A 15,638-nucleotide genomic window follows, 5' to 3' on the forward strand; every position below is an offset into this window, starting at 1 on the left:
TCATCTACACAATATCCTTCCCCTGGGAGAGATGAAAGGAGGAACCATGGCCCTGCCTGGCTGCAGGGAAGACGATAAAGAAAAACCCAGGGCCGTGTCTCTGTTTCCAGGGCTCTTATTTTGGTGTTTGGCACAACAGTGCAATGTGGTTTTACCCAAAAGAAAACTCAAGAGGATGCAGCATGGCACTGGGGCTCCCCAGGGGGGAACACAGCCCACATAGCACCCACAGCCATGCCACCGCTGTGGCCACTTCCCAAATCCCTTGAGCCAGGGGCTGCCTTGTAGCTCTCCACCAGACCCCAGCACCCTCAGGGAATACGACTCAAGTCTCCATATGCCAAAATACCACCGCTGGCCCTGGGACTGGGGACTTTGCCCCCACCCACTACCAAAAATTGAGCCCAAAGCCACTTGCACCAGCAGGACTTTGGCATGGCTCCTACCAGCATGACCAGGAGAATGTCATGGAGTAATGCCGGGGCAGGGAAATGCCAGTACCAGCCCAACCTTCACTCCATCCCTTTTATTCCAGCGCCAAGAGCAATACCCAGTGAGGGCGGACCCGCGCCCTGGGGCAGGGGCACCCGCTCTTGGTGCTCTTGACTGTCACTGTTACCCAAAAGGGCACAGAGAGGAACAGCACTGGCCCCACTCCATGCCTTGGCTGACCCCCCCCTCCCCGAGCAGTTAGGGGACACCGCAGGACTCCAGGGAGGAACACAGAAAATTTGGGAGCATATAAAAGGGGTTCCCCAAGGCAGAGCCCACCATCACCATGCCGGAGGGCAGCCTGGTTCCTGCTGGCATACCCATGGTGCCCAGAGTGGACCTGGCAGGACCTCTTTCAGAGTGCTGGGCTCTCCTCTGCAGCCCCCATATCCCATCCTCGCTGCCAGCAAGGCTGCTCCAGGGTGCTGGTGTTGGAGCTGGCAAAGCCTCAGCCTTTCTCCCTACAGCCTCCCCTAACAGAGTGGCAGGAGGGAGCTGGAGAACAGCCCTCAGCCCAAAGGTCAGCCCAGCAGGTCACTGCAAAGGGCAGGAGAGGTGCAGGGAAAGGGGACAAGCGTCTCTTTTTGGCTGCAATAGAAAGTTTTAAATATGCTCATTAAAATAACTTTTTTAAAAAATCCTCCCCTAGCCCCAGCAGGAGGGGCCTTGATGTTGCTGTCCTTGAGGGTGGCCAAGGTCCTGAGAGGTGACGGAGCAAAGCCAGCATCCCCGGTGGCAATGTCCTCTCGTGGTTCCGTGGCTCCCCACCACCTGCCCTTACTCCAGCCCCAGGATATAGTTGATTCCCTGGACCAGTCCAATGATCACTGGCTGCCAGGCCACCAAGTAGCGCAGCCAGTCCAGCAGCTGCCCGTACATGACGTGTGGCCTCTCCCAGCTGGGCAGGAAGGAGTTAAAGAGCCATGGGAAATGGATGAGAAGAGCATAGCCCACCCAGAAGTGACCCAAAGGTGCCCCAAAGCAGGGACAGAGAACACAGGTATCCAGGGAGGGATGGACAAGCACCCAGGGAAGGACACACGAGTCCTCATGGAGGCTGGCCTTGCTTGTGTTTTGCTGGGTCTCTGCCACAGCCGCATGCTGCAGCAACCTACCCAGGGTGCCAGGCAACCCTCTTGCCCCTTGTGTGCTCTACCCACTGCTTCCCTTCCCAAAGTGCTGGCTCCCAGAAGGAGAAAGGATACGGATTACTGAACATCCTCTTGAGATCCACCTTCTCTTTGCAGTATGGACACGTCTGCTTCTTCCCAACAATGCACCAGCCCCGGATGCAGAACTCATGAAACCTGGGGATTGGCACGTTAAGGGGAACTGGAAGAAGAGGGGGATACATGGCTCAGTGTGGTGGAATCCACCAAGTCCACGGAAGTTCTCACAGAGCCACGGAAACATCCTGCCATGTGAGAATGGTGTATTGCACAACCACAACCCTTTCCTAGAAGGTGCAGCAGCTTCCAGGGACAGCAGAAGGAGCTCATGGAGCAGCAGAATGGGGCCAGGGTGGTAGCACAAAGGCCATGACCAATGCATGTGCACCAGGGAGACTGAAACTCTTCAGGGATGGTGCTCAAGCACTGAGAAGGTTTGCACAGCCTAGGAGAGTTCTGTGAACTGCATGCATTTTGGAAGCCTTCTTGAAAGGCTTTCTGGAGATAAGCATTTAAGACACTTCTCTCTGACTGAGGGTCTAACTTACAGATGCCTGCTATGCTCTCTCACAAGGATTTGCAGTATCTGAGCACAGAAGAAGTTACAGGAAACAGAGAAGGTACAGGAAAACATGAGGTGGCTGCAACTGACTCTGACACATACAGGGGTGTCACTGAGCAAATAAACTTTCCCTAGAATATCTCTGCTGATGAGACCGTGGAAGAATGCCAGGGAGCAGCAGCAACAGGAGTCACTTCCTTGTCAGCCCTGGAGCCATCAATGCAGGAGTGCCCAACCAGCTGTCACCCCTGAGGACCACCAGGGGCACCAACCAGCTCCTCTGGCAGCCACACCACCCCAAGCTGCTGCAGTCCCAGGCCCTTTCAGTGTCAGTCATAAATCTCCCCAACAGTTCCCAAGAGTTAAATTTAGGCTGCGAGTTTTACCAGCATGACCTTTGCTCAGACCCAGTTTGGAAACCACCTCGCAGGCAGCAACGCACACAGTGCCAGAGGACATCCCATCTCCACACTGAATCACCACAGGGAAAAAAACCCTGACTTGCTGCCCCAGCTGGGGCTGAGCACCAACTAGGACTTCTAGTTTCAAAACCCACTTCCCATCAATCAGCTGACAGGAAGGACTGAGTGACTCCAGCATGCTGGAAACCCTGGAGGAGTTCTGGAGAAGGAGGAAGCTCCTGGACTGTGCCTAGAGCACGTAGCAACTGGCAGTGCTGGACCAGGGGGGCCAGAAGTGTTTCCCCACAACTCTTTCTTATGGACCCACTGTAATGGGTTTCTGATGAGGGGCCAGTGTGGCATGGAGCAGGGATGCCTCATGTCCCGACCTCACACCATCACTTTCCCCAGAACATCTGCTGGGAGCACTGCCAGGCAGATGAGTCACAGCAGATTTGTCAAAAGCAGGTAAAAACTGAGGTGCAGCTCCATGCATGCTCTTGCTGAGCAGAGGTAGCCAGGGAGGAGAAGGAAGAGGAAACAACCACTTGTAAGTGGCAACAAAGTAATTCCAGGGACACCTCTTGCCATGCCAAGTCAGTGAAGACACAGGCACAGATCACATGCAAATTCAGCTGGACGGCCCCGAGTCCCAGAACAGGCATTTCTTCACGGAGTATGGGAGAAGCCATGGGGCAGGAGCTCCCTGCTGCCCACCCCAGCGTGGGGCCAGCGAGGCAGGGAGCTGGCACCTGCAGAGAAGGATACACGTGGTTGCAGGAGAGGCGGTAGGTGTTCTCAATGATCCCTTCCTCATTGACATCCACGAAGATCTGCTGGCCACAGACGGCACAGACGCTGTCGGAGAGGTGCTTGGTGGGCATTCCTGAGGCACTGTAGAACTGAGCGAGGGCAGAGCAGAGGGAGAGCGGTGACAGCGGCAGGGCATGTGCCCCACGCCCGCAGGGCACAGCTAAGCTCTAAAGAGGGCTGGGCTCAGCGCCCCAGGAGTCCAGCCTTGGTCTTTGGGGCTTAAAAACCTTGTTACAGGTCCAGCTGCAGGAAACAACTACAACAGGACAGCTGCTCAGTGATGCAGTGGCCCATCACACCCCAGCCCCATGTTGAGGGGTCACCCTCGTTGCTCCCCAACAGCCAGGTGGGTTTTCAGTTGCCTGCCAGGGCCGTGCACCCAGGGCAGAGACTGAGGGAGACAGTAGGACAAGCTGGAGGTCACAGCTTTGACCCAAAATGGCAACCTTGGGCTGCCAGTCAGACACGGCCCCCACCTCCAGCCCTTCAGGTCCCTGACACTCATTCAGCAAAGCGCAGAGCAGCCACCCCTCTCCATTTCCAAGCCTGATGGCTCAGCACAGGCCTGACACAACACAGAGAGTGCGGGCACAAAACCAGGTCCCACACACTCCAGCTGCAAGGGGCCCCTCAGGATCATTGATTCAAACTCCCTGCTCCACCGCACTACCTAGAACTAAACCATATGACTAAGAGACTCTTTGGACTCTGGCAGACTTGATGACATGATCATGTCCCTGGGGAGCCTGTTCCCTCTGGGTAAATAATCTTTATCCTATGTCCATTCTGCACTTCCCCTGATTCATCTTCATTTCCTCATGGCTTATTGCTGGACAACCACCTCCCCTGGCCACACAGTGAGGCTGTGCTTGATGCACCCCAGGCCACAGCTGGCCCCTTTTAGCCGCCAGGACACACTACTGACTCATATTCAACTTGCTGTCAACACAAACTCCCTAATCCCTTTCCACAGAGCTCTCTCCAGACTCTTGTTCTCAAATCTGTATTTATAACCAGGATTACACCATCCCAAGTGGGGAATCTGGCACTTTCCCCTTTTCAATTTCACACAGCTGGTGACTGCCCAGTTCTCTCTCAAGGAGATCACAGCTCCTCCTGGTTTAGTATCACCAACAAAACATGCCTCTGGAAGAGCCCTGGCACAGCTTTCCTTGGAGCATCCAACAGAGCCCTGAAAATCTAAGAGAGACTCAAGCTGTGCCAAGGTGTCCTAGTGTGGCAGGCCAGGGGCTGGGGCAGAACCTCAAGGAGCAGCATGAGAAAGCTCAGAAAAAAGGAAACACAAAGTCCAAGACCCTAAACATCTACTGAAAAGAAGAAACATGACCTACTCCACTGGTGTCCTAGGTCGTGTATTTCTGGTGAAGTGGGTTATTTTGATACCAGGAGAGTGGGCTACAGATTTTAGGCCACTGCGTCCTTTGTCCACAGGGACAGCTAAAGTTACAGCAGATACAAGGAAGGAAACCCACAGTGTGAATCCTTCCCTGGTGGCTGCAGGTCACAAGTTAATGTTAGCACAGTAGTGTCAGAAATGGGAGATTTTAAAGATTTTAAAGGCCCAGGAAAATAAATATTTGTCAGTTTAGCAGGGCTAAACAGATCATTCCACTTCTCCATAGAATTAGAGAATGGCTTGGGTTGTAAAGGACCTTGAAGATCATCCAGTTCCAATCTCTTTCAGGGGCAGGGACGCCTTCCACTAATCCAGGTTGTTACAAACCCCATCCAATCTGGCCTAGAACACCTCCAGGGGATGGGGCAGCCACAGCTTCTCTGGGGAATCTATGCCAATGTCTCACCACCCTCATATGGAAGAACTTCTCATCCTGGAGATGGGACCCTGCAGAGGCTGTGTTCTTGAAGAAGGATCTCAGAGCAACTCCTGTTACATTAGATCCTGGGACCCTTCCTTGAGATGGGGAATTTCCATTTGAGGGAAGCCAAAGCTGCTACTGAGACCAACATGTTTCAGGCCTCCTGATATGGGGCACAACTCTGGCCTGGGGGACAGTCCATCGTGAACTCACCCCAATGGTTGAGGCCATGTAATCCGCACACATCTCAGCAAAGTCCCGTTCCAGCACTCCGTAGTAAAGACCGTAGAAGAGGAGGGAGATGCCAAAGTCCATTGCATCTTCTGGTTTGATTCTACAACAGAAAAACCATCAACAAAGTTTTTTTGAGAATGTATTATTCCAGAGAAGTAGTTGACCTTTCTAACGATTAAGCTGTTTTGGGCTAAAGTCCTCTGCCACCACCCATGGACTGGCTGCTTCTTTCAGTATAGCAAAAAAAATGCCACTGCTGCCCCCAGGCTGGACACCACAGAGCTGTAGGAGCTGCCAACAAATGAGCTGGAAGGAGGGCTCTCCAGCAACCTGGACCAGTTCAGGTACCAGCCCCTTACCTGTGATCCTCCACAGAGTGAAAGGACACCCCAATAGTCTCTTTGGCCCTATTAATCCAGATTGCCAAGTAAACTCTTTTTCCAGAGTAATAGCCAAAGGTGTGTTCCACCCCATTGCCCCAGGAGTGGGTGCTGGAAGATTCACTCACCTGAATAATAAGTTAAGACCAAAAAGCGTAAACATGACAGCCATGTACCCCACGATCCCAGTAGCATAGCTAATCTTGTATATTAGTAGAAACCATTTATAAACCAGCCTGTAAAGAATTAAAACAAGGAATTTAATTACTTCATTTTTCCTGAATCAAAGTGTGCCAATCATCTGATGAGTTTTATTTTTCACACCTGTTATGTTTTTGCAGACACTTCACCTACCCCTACATATGGGCAAGAGCTTTACATTCCTAATTCAACCTGTCACAGGCTGCTCACAGTCTTGACTTGAGAAACCTCATGATCTCCAAAGGCCATAAGGAAGTATGCTGCATGCTGGGAATTCATCCTCGAGTGAGGACACGAGTCCACCTGGAATCCACCTTTCCACCCCCCACCCAGGTACCAAGTATACTGGGCTGGCTGCCAGCAATCAGTTAAGTGCATCACACCCTTTCACATGTGCAGGGCTCTCACACTCCCAGGGTGCAAAGCTTAAGGCATATCTGTAGCAGGGAATTTGGAAAGATCCTTGTAATGGTTACCCTGGGGCTGAGGAGTTTCCCCAGGAACAGCAGACAAACCTGGGTGTTGTCTGTACCAGAGGCTTTCGAGTTGCCCGGAAGGTGACAAAAGCTGTGACTGCTGAGAAGAGCACCCAGATCACCAGGAACCGCCACCAGTTCAGCTTGATAGTGAAATACAGAGGCACTACCCACATCTGGAAGAGGGTCACCATCTGCAGGAACAGAGAAAAGGCATTTGGAGCTGGTTCTCTGCTCCTCAGACATCAGAAACGCTCTGTTAGCCGTGGCAGCCATTCTGCCTGCATCAAATGGCCCTGAATTGCACCAGGAACATGGGGAGGTTTGACCTCAGGCACCTAAAGAAGAGCTCAAAGCTCAGTGCATGAGTCAGATAGGGAGCAACTGAGGGAGCTGGGGAGGCTCAGACTGGAGAAAAGGAAGCTCAGGGGGCACTTTCCTGCTCTCTGTATCTACCTAAGGTTATAGCCAAATGGGGCTCATTCTCTGCTCCCAGGTAACAAGTGAATAGACATAATAAAAGCCCTCAAGTTTTGTCAGAGAAGGTTAAGGTTGCATATTGGGAAAATTTCTTCCCAGATACGGTGGTGAAACCCGGGCACAGGCTGCCTGAGGCAGTGATGGAGTCACCATCTCTGGAGGGATTTAAAAGCTGAGTGGATGTGGCACTTGGGGACATGGGTTAGGGAAGGGCTTGGCAGTGCAGGAGGAATAGTTGGACTCAATGATCTCAGAGGGCTTTTCCAACCCAAACTGCTCTGTGATTTTGTGAGGCAGTCAGAGGCAGCAGCCATGGGATTTTTGCAAATCACAAATTTTTGTAGCAAAAGGTACAGCTGGCAGGAGAATGCAGAGGAATCATCTCCAGAGGAATGTGTGGGAGATGATCCACACAACTAGTTGTGGTAAGGCAGCTACATAAAACTTTGTCTTCCCAGCATCCCAAGGCTGCAACCACAGATGTCTCAGACAGGTATTAGACAAGGCAGGAAGCTTTTGGCTCGCCTCTGCATTACAGCCTATTCCCAAAAGGATCTACAGCTGTGCAGCTGAGCTCCCACAGTGCTGCTGGAGGGAAACAGGCAAACAGGTTTGGTTTGAAGTTCACAGAGGACTACAGGTACTACCTGGAAACATTAAGAGTGCTGCAGGAACCATCAAATCCAAGCTGCCAGCAGCAAGAAGGCCCCGTTGCTTCCAAGGAATCGCCCACAAAACACAGCTTCCCTCAGGACAACCCCCAGGATCTGTTTGTCAACCCCTGACGTTAAAGCACTGTGTGACACCGAGTTATTTGCATCACTTCCAACAGAAACCTGAGGCCTTCACGTTCATCCATCCATCCTCATCCCCCACGTGCTGGGAGAAACAAGGCAATGCTGGGAAAACAAGGGAATCACACCACCAGACAGTGGGAAAACCACGAAGGCTTTTCTCATCAGCAAAAGGAGGGCATGGCTCAACACTCACATCCAGCCTTGGAGGCAGAACAGCTGTGGGGGCAACTCACATTGTAGGAGCGAGGGTGCCGCTGCTTCCACTGAACCAGGAGGAGCTGTGCCACCACGAGTGTGGCGATGAGGATGAGAACCATTTCGGCATGCATCGCCTCGTGGCCACGGTGCTTGGCGTGCATCCGTACGTGCTCCACCCTGCAACAACCAGGAAAAGGTGGCTGAAGAGCACTCCGGCACAGACTGCACGCTGGGGTAAAAGCACCTCAGGAGAGCCAGGAAGACCAGATGGAACAACAGCACTAAGAACTGTGTTTGTGAACAATCCAGACGGGAAGGGACAAAAGGCTGCTCTGGGAGCAGCTCATTTCTACGCTGTGAAATCAATGAACAACACTTTGCCCACCTGAGCATGAAGGAGGTGAACTCCCACTCATTCCATACCTGGACTAATGAACATGGAGTGCACAGTTGACATAACTTGCAACCCCAGAATGGGCAAGGTTACAAGGGACCACCAGTGGGGTCATCTCTCTCAATCTTCCTGATCAGGCAGCGTCTTCCTAGAGCACATTGCAGCTGTTTGACCCAGAGCATGTGCTAATTCTCCATACCAAACCCTCAGCCCAGTTTTGGAACCACTAACACTGTTCTCCCTCTTGTCCAGCAAGGGAAAGGCTGGAAGGGTCAGGGTGGAGAGTACGGGGTAAGAGCTGACATCTGGCAAAATCCCCAAACTCCTGCAAATTGCTTCTCTCCACCCTGAGCATTCTGGAACAAGTGATCTCCAACCCGATACTTACCAGACACCTGGGGTTTCTTTGCCTATCTTGTGCTGTTTGACCAAAAACAAGGTGCAATTAAGAGCTGTGACACCTTTATGTCTTGGTCTCTAGGTGATAATACTGTTCTAGAAGTCTGAGGAAAGAAAAAATCCAAACCTAACAAATAGGCCAAATTCTCTGATTTTAAGTCATTCTCTAGAAACTAACATAGGATCACAAAATCAGGTTGGAAGGCACCACAGTGGGTCATCTGGTCCAACCTCCTTGCTCAGGCAGGATCATCCTAGAGCACACAGCACAGGATTGTGTCCAGATGGTTCTGGAAGATCTCCAGTGAGGGGGATTCCACACCCTTTCTGAGCAATCTGTTCTAGTGCTCAGTTACTGCACAGGAAAGAAGTTCTTCCTCATGTTCAGATGGAATTTCCTGTGCATCTCTTTCTGCCTGTGGCCTCTTGTCCCATTGCTGGGCCCCACTGAGCAGAGCCTGGTCCTTCCTCTGATCCCTCCCTGCAGGCACTGACAGACATTGATGAGGTCCCCTCTCAGTCATCTCTTCTTGAGGCTGAACAGCCCCAGCTCCCTCAGCCTTTCCTCATGAGAGAGATGCTCCAGTCCCTTCATCATCTCTGTAAGGTCCACTGGAGCTGCTCCAGGAGCTCCATGTCCCTCCTGTCCTGAGGAGCCCAGAACTGGACACAGCACTTCAGAGGTGCCTCATCAGGGCTGAGTAAAGGAGCAGGATCACCTCCTTTGACTTGCTGGCAATGCTATTCCCAGTGCATCCCAGGATCCCATTGGCCTCCTTGGCCCACAGGGCACTGCTGGCTCAGGGACAGTTTGTTCTCCACCAGGACCCCGAGGCCCTTCTCCATAAAGCTGCTCCAGCAAGTTGGCCCCCAGTTTGTGTTGTGGCAATACTGAGAATCCATTCTGACCATGATTTTCAATCAACATCTGGATTAAATTGGTTCAGCCAAGGGAAAAAGAGGAATTTTTCAGGCCCCTTACTATAAGGCAGACATTGAAGAGCTGGAGGGTGTCCACAGAAGGGTAGAAGAGCTGGAGAAGGTTCAAGAGCACAAGTCTAGTGAGAAATGGCTGAATGAGCTGGGGACACTCAGCCTGGTAAAAGGAGGCTTGGGTGGGGGGGATCTTTTTGCTCTCTACACAGGAGGGTGGACCCAGGTAGGGGTTGGGCTCTTCTTCCAGGTAACAAGTGATGGGACAAGAGAAAATGGTCTCAGGTAGTGCCACGGAAGGTTTAGGATGGATATTGGGAAAATTTCTACACAGAAGGGCAGTCCAGCCCAGGCACAGGCTGCCCAGGGCAGTGGTGGAGTCCCTATCCCTGGAGGGATTTAACAGACATGCAGATGTGGCACCTGGGGACATGGTTTAGTGGTGTTTAGCACTCAGCACTGCTGAGGGAATGGTTGGACTCTGATCTCAGACGTACCACAACCTAACTATTTAGTTTTGCAGTCTAAACTATTCTGTGATTCTATATGTAGCAGCAGTTTGAAAGAAAAAAAAAAATATTGCCTTTTAAGACAATACTTCCCCCATCAAAAAATGGTGACCCTTTCCTGCCCCACTGTGGCCACAGGCTGTGCTGCTGGTAGCTCTGGTCAGCAGGAGCTCAGTTGAGCTGTATGATCCAAATCAGTTCCCAAAACACTCACCTCCATCTCTCCTCTGGAGACAAGTGTGAAAGATCAACCTAGGGAGGAAAAAAAAAAACAAACACCCATGGAATCAGCTGCTGGGAAGCTCTGGATTCAGATGCTTTAAATAAGAAACCTCAACATGCCCACAGTGCCAGCACAGCCCAGAGCTGTCCTTCACCTTCCCAAGAAAAGCAGTGACTCCCCCTGCTCCTCCACCACTTACACTTCCATATTTTATTGGAGCTGAGGCTCTGTCCACCATCCCATGTGACCAGAACTAGAGAACTGGCTTAAATCCCACAATCACAACCCAGCCAGGTGTCTCAGGGCACAGAGTGGTGATCCCAGTGAAGCCAATGCTCCCACCAGTGGTAGGAGTCCAAAATCCCACTAGGCTGCAGGACAGCAGACAGTATGTCACACACCAGCAACAAATCAGTGCCAAAAAGATTTCAAAATCACACTAAAAGAAAGATTTAGGCCTTGCTTTGCTGAGGTAATTGAAAATTCCTCCCAAACACCACAGGCAGGAACTATGGAGAGCAAGGGGAGCTGCTGCTATTAGTGATGATTGACAGTGGATACTTGTATCCCATCTTCTCCAGTAAGATTCATAGAAGTGTGAATACTCTCACTTTTGTACAGGGGAGGAGTAAGGGGAGCTTCAACACTGCATTTCTGCTTTCACCTGGAGCTTTATATAGAATCATAGAACCACAGAATGCTTTGCCTTGGAGAGACCTTAAAGCTCATTTTACTCCAATCCTCCTCCCGTGGGGACACCTCCACTGGACCAGGTTGCTCCAACCACCATCCAACCTGCCCTTGAACACCTCTGGGGATGGGGAGTTCACAGCTTCTCTGGGCAAAACTTTTCATTGAAATCTTCACCTAACTGCTGAGGAGCCTCCAGCACTGGCCATGTCCCCATACAGGCTCACTGACCAGGCAGCATGCCCTGACCCACGGCACTGGGGAGGGAATCCCACAGCTCTTCCCACCACCTTTCCTTGGTGACACACAAACTCAGATTAAATCAAGAGCAGCTCATCTGGGCTGCGAACATACATGTGGGGTTTACAAATCCTCACAGTGCTGGAGACACTCCAGTATTGCAGAGGTGTTGGCGATGAAGGTTGGAAACAAGCCATAGCGCGGACTGTTACCACTCTTTCCTGCACACACCAGAGATGTGTATACAGGAACAAGCTCCACCTCACCCCACTGGGTACAGGGCTATAGGCTTGGATCCAACCTTTATGCTGGGGCTCTCCCTGGGCTGGTGCAGCAGTCACCTCACCTGCCTGGTCACCACCAGCAGCACCCACGTGTCTCCCAGGCAGCAGCTCTGATCACAGCCAGGTTCAGCTGAGGATGAACAGCTGCCTCGTTTCCTCTGTGGCACCTAATTATACCCCAGGGTGAGGGGTAGGGAAAAACCCACCACAGCAATCCATCTGCCTGATATGGAATATCTGCTGAGCTTCACCCCAGAGCAACACCTGTGAGAAATTCAGCCCTTGAGAATCGAGTGTTTCTTCAGGACTTAGATGCAAAATCTAAAGCTATGAAAGTCCTTGTTGGAGCTTGTTGGCTTGCATCAGAAGCTGAGGGAAGGTGGTGACAATCTGACACCAAGAAGGGTGTTTGTATCAACCAAATTCCCTGAGCACCTGTTCCTAAAGCAGCCATGTCCAGATCCATCAGTTCAGTAGCTGCAATGTAATTTGGAGCAAGAACTGCTCCAAATAAACAGGAAAAAAGAAGATTTTAGAATGTTTGCTAATCACTGCACACAGGAGAAGCTGAGAAAGCCCTAGTGCTTGCTGGCTCCAGCACAGGTCAATCCCTCTACAAGCTCTGGGAGTCACTCAGGTGCTCCCACTGCCTTCCCTCACGAGACCCTCACTCCTCCCAGGCTCTGCCTCCATGCTTGCTGGATGAAGACGTTTGACAAGCACCTTCCAACCACAGCAATAATTTCCATTCCTATACAGTGGCTCAGCTCACTCCTCTGGACCACACCGGCAGCTGCTTCATCCACAGCGTTGGTTCCATCTTACAGACTGGGATATTTACCAGCCTCAGATCCTTCAGCATCTTCCCTGAATCTCCAAATTCTTCCAGCAAATGTGTTTAAGCTACCTCAGCCCCAAACTCAATGGAAATACGGCTGGCATTTCTTAGAGTGGGCTTCTTCCAAGCCGTACTCCCAAGCCAACCAGGGATCCATGGCACAGTTTTCTCTCAATTACAAGAACTGAGCTTCACCAGATTCCCCAGAGCCCAAAGCTCCTGAAATAACTTTATTAAGTGGGGGGCCAGGACGTGACAGAAGGGATATTGGGAGGGATCTGATGACTGTCAGACAGGACTTGGCAGAGCAGCCACCCTGAGTCAGATCTTCCAGTTAACCCCTCCCTTATCTACAAACTCTCTTATCACACAGATTTTGGGTTGGGGCTAAAAATGTACAGCAATGGTGAAGGAAGCACCTGCTCTTGCTAGCAAACATTTATTCCACTTCTAGTTTGGGGTTGTTTGATTTTAACATGCAGTTTTTGAGTCTTTTGGGTCTCTTTCTAAGCCCAAGAGCTAGGTAAAAGAACCTCTACTCCAAAATCTCCCTTCTCCAAGAAGGGTTTTACAAGAACATTTAGGGTGACTGAAGCAGCTGAAGATCAGCTCTACCAAGTGTCGAGCACCAACCTACTCCTCTTTCAGCATTCTCCAGCTACCATACCAACACAGGGCAAATGTGCAACCAATTACAGCTCTTAGACAAACTTTTTGTTTAAAAAAAAAGGAATTAACAAAAATTCTTCTTCTCTCTGTCTCCTCTGTAACTCACGATCCTCTCAAAAACCTCAGTCTCCTCTGGGTGATGACTAGGAGGAACTGGCTATCTAGGACTAAAGTCTAATCCTCTCCTTAGACATGGTACCATGGCCTTTGAAAGAACCTTGTGCCACTCCCTGGTTTTCTGCAGGGGCTGATGCCCCAAAGCCTCCACAAACCTGTGATCCCCACCACTGGGACAGTCACAGAATAATCCCCTCTAGAAAAACACAAAGGCCTTTGATACGGATAACATCCTGGATCCATACGTTCCTCACAGCCCAGGGGGCTGGGAGGATCTTCAGGCAAACATACACACCACTGTGCCTGTAATCTACTTATGCTCTAAATCATCAAAGGAGGCAAGAAGAATGCCTTGAGGATGGAGAATAAGCAGCTGCTGATTTCAGTTCAAAGCTCCAGAGCAACTGACGGCCCTGATCTCACCTTTCCCATTGCCCCAACCTCAGTCTGCATCTCCCAGCACCTACCAGGAATAACCTGAAATAAGGTGAAGATAAATCTCCACAGCACTGTAAATACAACCAAGGCAGGTTGGGACGAGGCATATTCTTTAGTGGAACTCTGAAGAGATTTTTGGAATCTCAATTCTGCATTTTTTTCTGCTCATAAGACACAGGAACAAGGAGCGGGGGGCAGAAGTGTCCCAACTGATCAAACATTTGGATAACTGGAATTAAACCACCCCCAGGCAGAGCCAGGGCCATGGAACACTCAGCTTTATTCTGGTGGAATGTTAAACTGCTTCCAAGTCCCCACCAGGAGTGGCTCCTCAGCAACTTGCTCCCTCCAAAAAGCTGCCAAGACCTTAGAACAATGGACACAGATAGATTTTGTACCAACATTTTGTGGAATCACAGGGATAAGCACAATCCTATATGCACCTCATCATTCGCTGCCTCCGTATGATGCCCTCTCTGACAGCCCCCGATGGAATGAAAAGCAGGAATTTCACTTCTGAGATTTGGATCTTCCACATTTTTACATACCAAGTCACCAAGGAATATCTTAAAATATAACCAGTAGCAACTCAAGAGTGACTGACCTGTGGTTTAATCCTCCCATCGCCCCACTGCACCACTCCCCAACAGCAACACAGGGCACAGGGATGAAGTACAAGCTCCCACAGCTCAGCCACTAGAGCATCTCCACAACTTGGCCCTGCCAGGAATCTTCTCCAAAACAACCATTGGCATCTGAGAATTTTTAAGCCACACCAACTCTTGAGCAAAGGCACAAAGAAGTGCCGGACTGTACCAGCTAAGTGACTTATGACCTCTGTGCTGCTGCTTCCACAGTGCAGACAGGATAGAACCAAGTTCTTGTGGCTGTCTACAAGTGGAAGAAAAACTCCCAAGCATGAAGCACAGGTGAAGAGCCACTGAAAAGCCCAGGGCAGCAGTGCTGGAAAGTGGCACGCACACTGTGACAGACCCACCCACCCTGCTCCAAATTCCACCTTTCCAAATACATTTGTTTTCCAGTTTTGTCATTTTTGATCCCCAGGAACATTTAAAAGCCAGCACGGGAACAACAGCTGAGCCTCCATCCCTTCCCTCCTGCCCCCAGGGCCCGCACCGTCCCCTGCCCAAGGGGCCCTCCGAAGCTCCCAGTGTCACCCTGCCCTGGGACCCTCGATGTCCTCCTATACCAAGGATCTCCCCCAGCCCTAACACTCTCCGCACCTACTCGCCCCAAAGGCCCACGAGCTCAGAGTGACCCAGAGCCGCCGCCATCCCATTCCAGGGACCCTCCGAGCTCCAGCGCACATCCCTACCCCGCGCCCCTAGACCCCGCGTCCCCCAGGCCCCGGGTCCGCTGCGGCTCCCCTTCACAGAGCACCCCACAGCGCTGGAGCTCCCCGCCCCGCAGCCCCTGCCCTAGCCGGTTCTCCCTAGCCCAGCCCCTGCCCTAGCCGGTTCTCCCTAGCCCAGCCCCCGCCGACCCCGTCCCCCGCACCTCCTCCACCTCACGCTCAACGGGGCCGCCAACCTCCACCTCCAGCACAGCCGCCATCTTGCCCCGCCCCCCCAGTGGCCAGCTCCTTCCGTCGCCGTTCACCAATCATCGAGCAAGCTGTCGCACCTCGGGCCAATCGCTGGGCTCGGCGCTACCCCGGCGGCCAATCAGGACAGGGGAGGAGTGGAACTGCTGCCAGACGCGCCATTTCGGGCGCATGAAAACGGTGAGCTGTCACAGCTAGGGACCGGCTCCTATTTCTAAGCCCGAAGCGGGACGTGTAACCCCCGTCAGCAGCACCGACAGTACCAGCCACCTCGCACCGCGGTACCGGCAGTGTCAGTG

General features: G+C 51.7%; 1 protein-coding gene across 6 annotated transcripts; it reads right to left on the bottom strand.

The window, feature by feature from the left end:
• Nucleotides 1–99: 99 nt before the first annotated feature.
• RNF121 (ring finger protein 121) lies at nt 100–15,591 on the bottom strand. 6 transcript variants are annotated; one of them, XM_088051181.1, is made up of 9 exons: nt 15,420–15,591; nt 10,491–10,528; nt 8,077–8,218; nt 6,606–6,760; nt 6,018–6,125; nt 5,489–5,609; nt 3,393–3,526; nt 1,698–1,799; nt 100–1,390 (listed from the first exon to the last, which is right to left on the bottom strand). In XM_088051181.1, exons 1-9 carry the CDS (start codon nt 15,510–15,512, stop codon nt 1,270–1,272), a joined length of 1,014 nt encoding a protein of 337 aa, XP_087907307.1. In that variant the 5' UTR covers nt 15,513–15,591; the 3' UTR covers nt 100–1,269. The 6 variants fall into 6 exon arrangements, with proteins under 6 accessions (XP_087907307.1, XP_014108946.1, XP_005524054.1 ...); XM_014253471.2 differs by lacking the exon at nt 15,420–15,591 and adding an exon at nt 15,294–15,368 and having other exon boundaries at nt 100–1,404; nt 1,701–1,799; XM_005523997.3 differs by lacking the exon at nt 15,420–15,591 and adding an exon at nt 15,294–15,368.
• Nucleotides 15,592–15,638: the final 47 nt, after the last annotated feature.

This window comes from Pseudopodoces humilis, chromosome 2 (genome assembly GCF_049639895.1).
Source record: "Pseudopodoces humilis isolate 2021_Gansu_Grassland_sample_001 chromosome 2, ASM4963989v1, whole genome shotgun sequence".
Lineage (NCBI taxonomy): Eukaryota > Metazoa > Chordata > Aves > Passeriformes > Paridae > Pseudopodoces > Pseudopodoces humilis.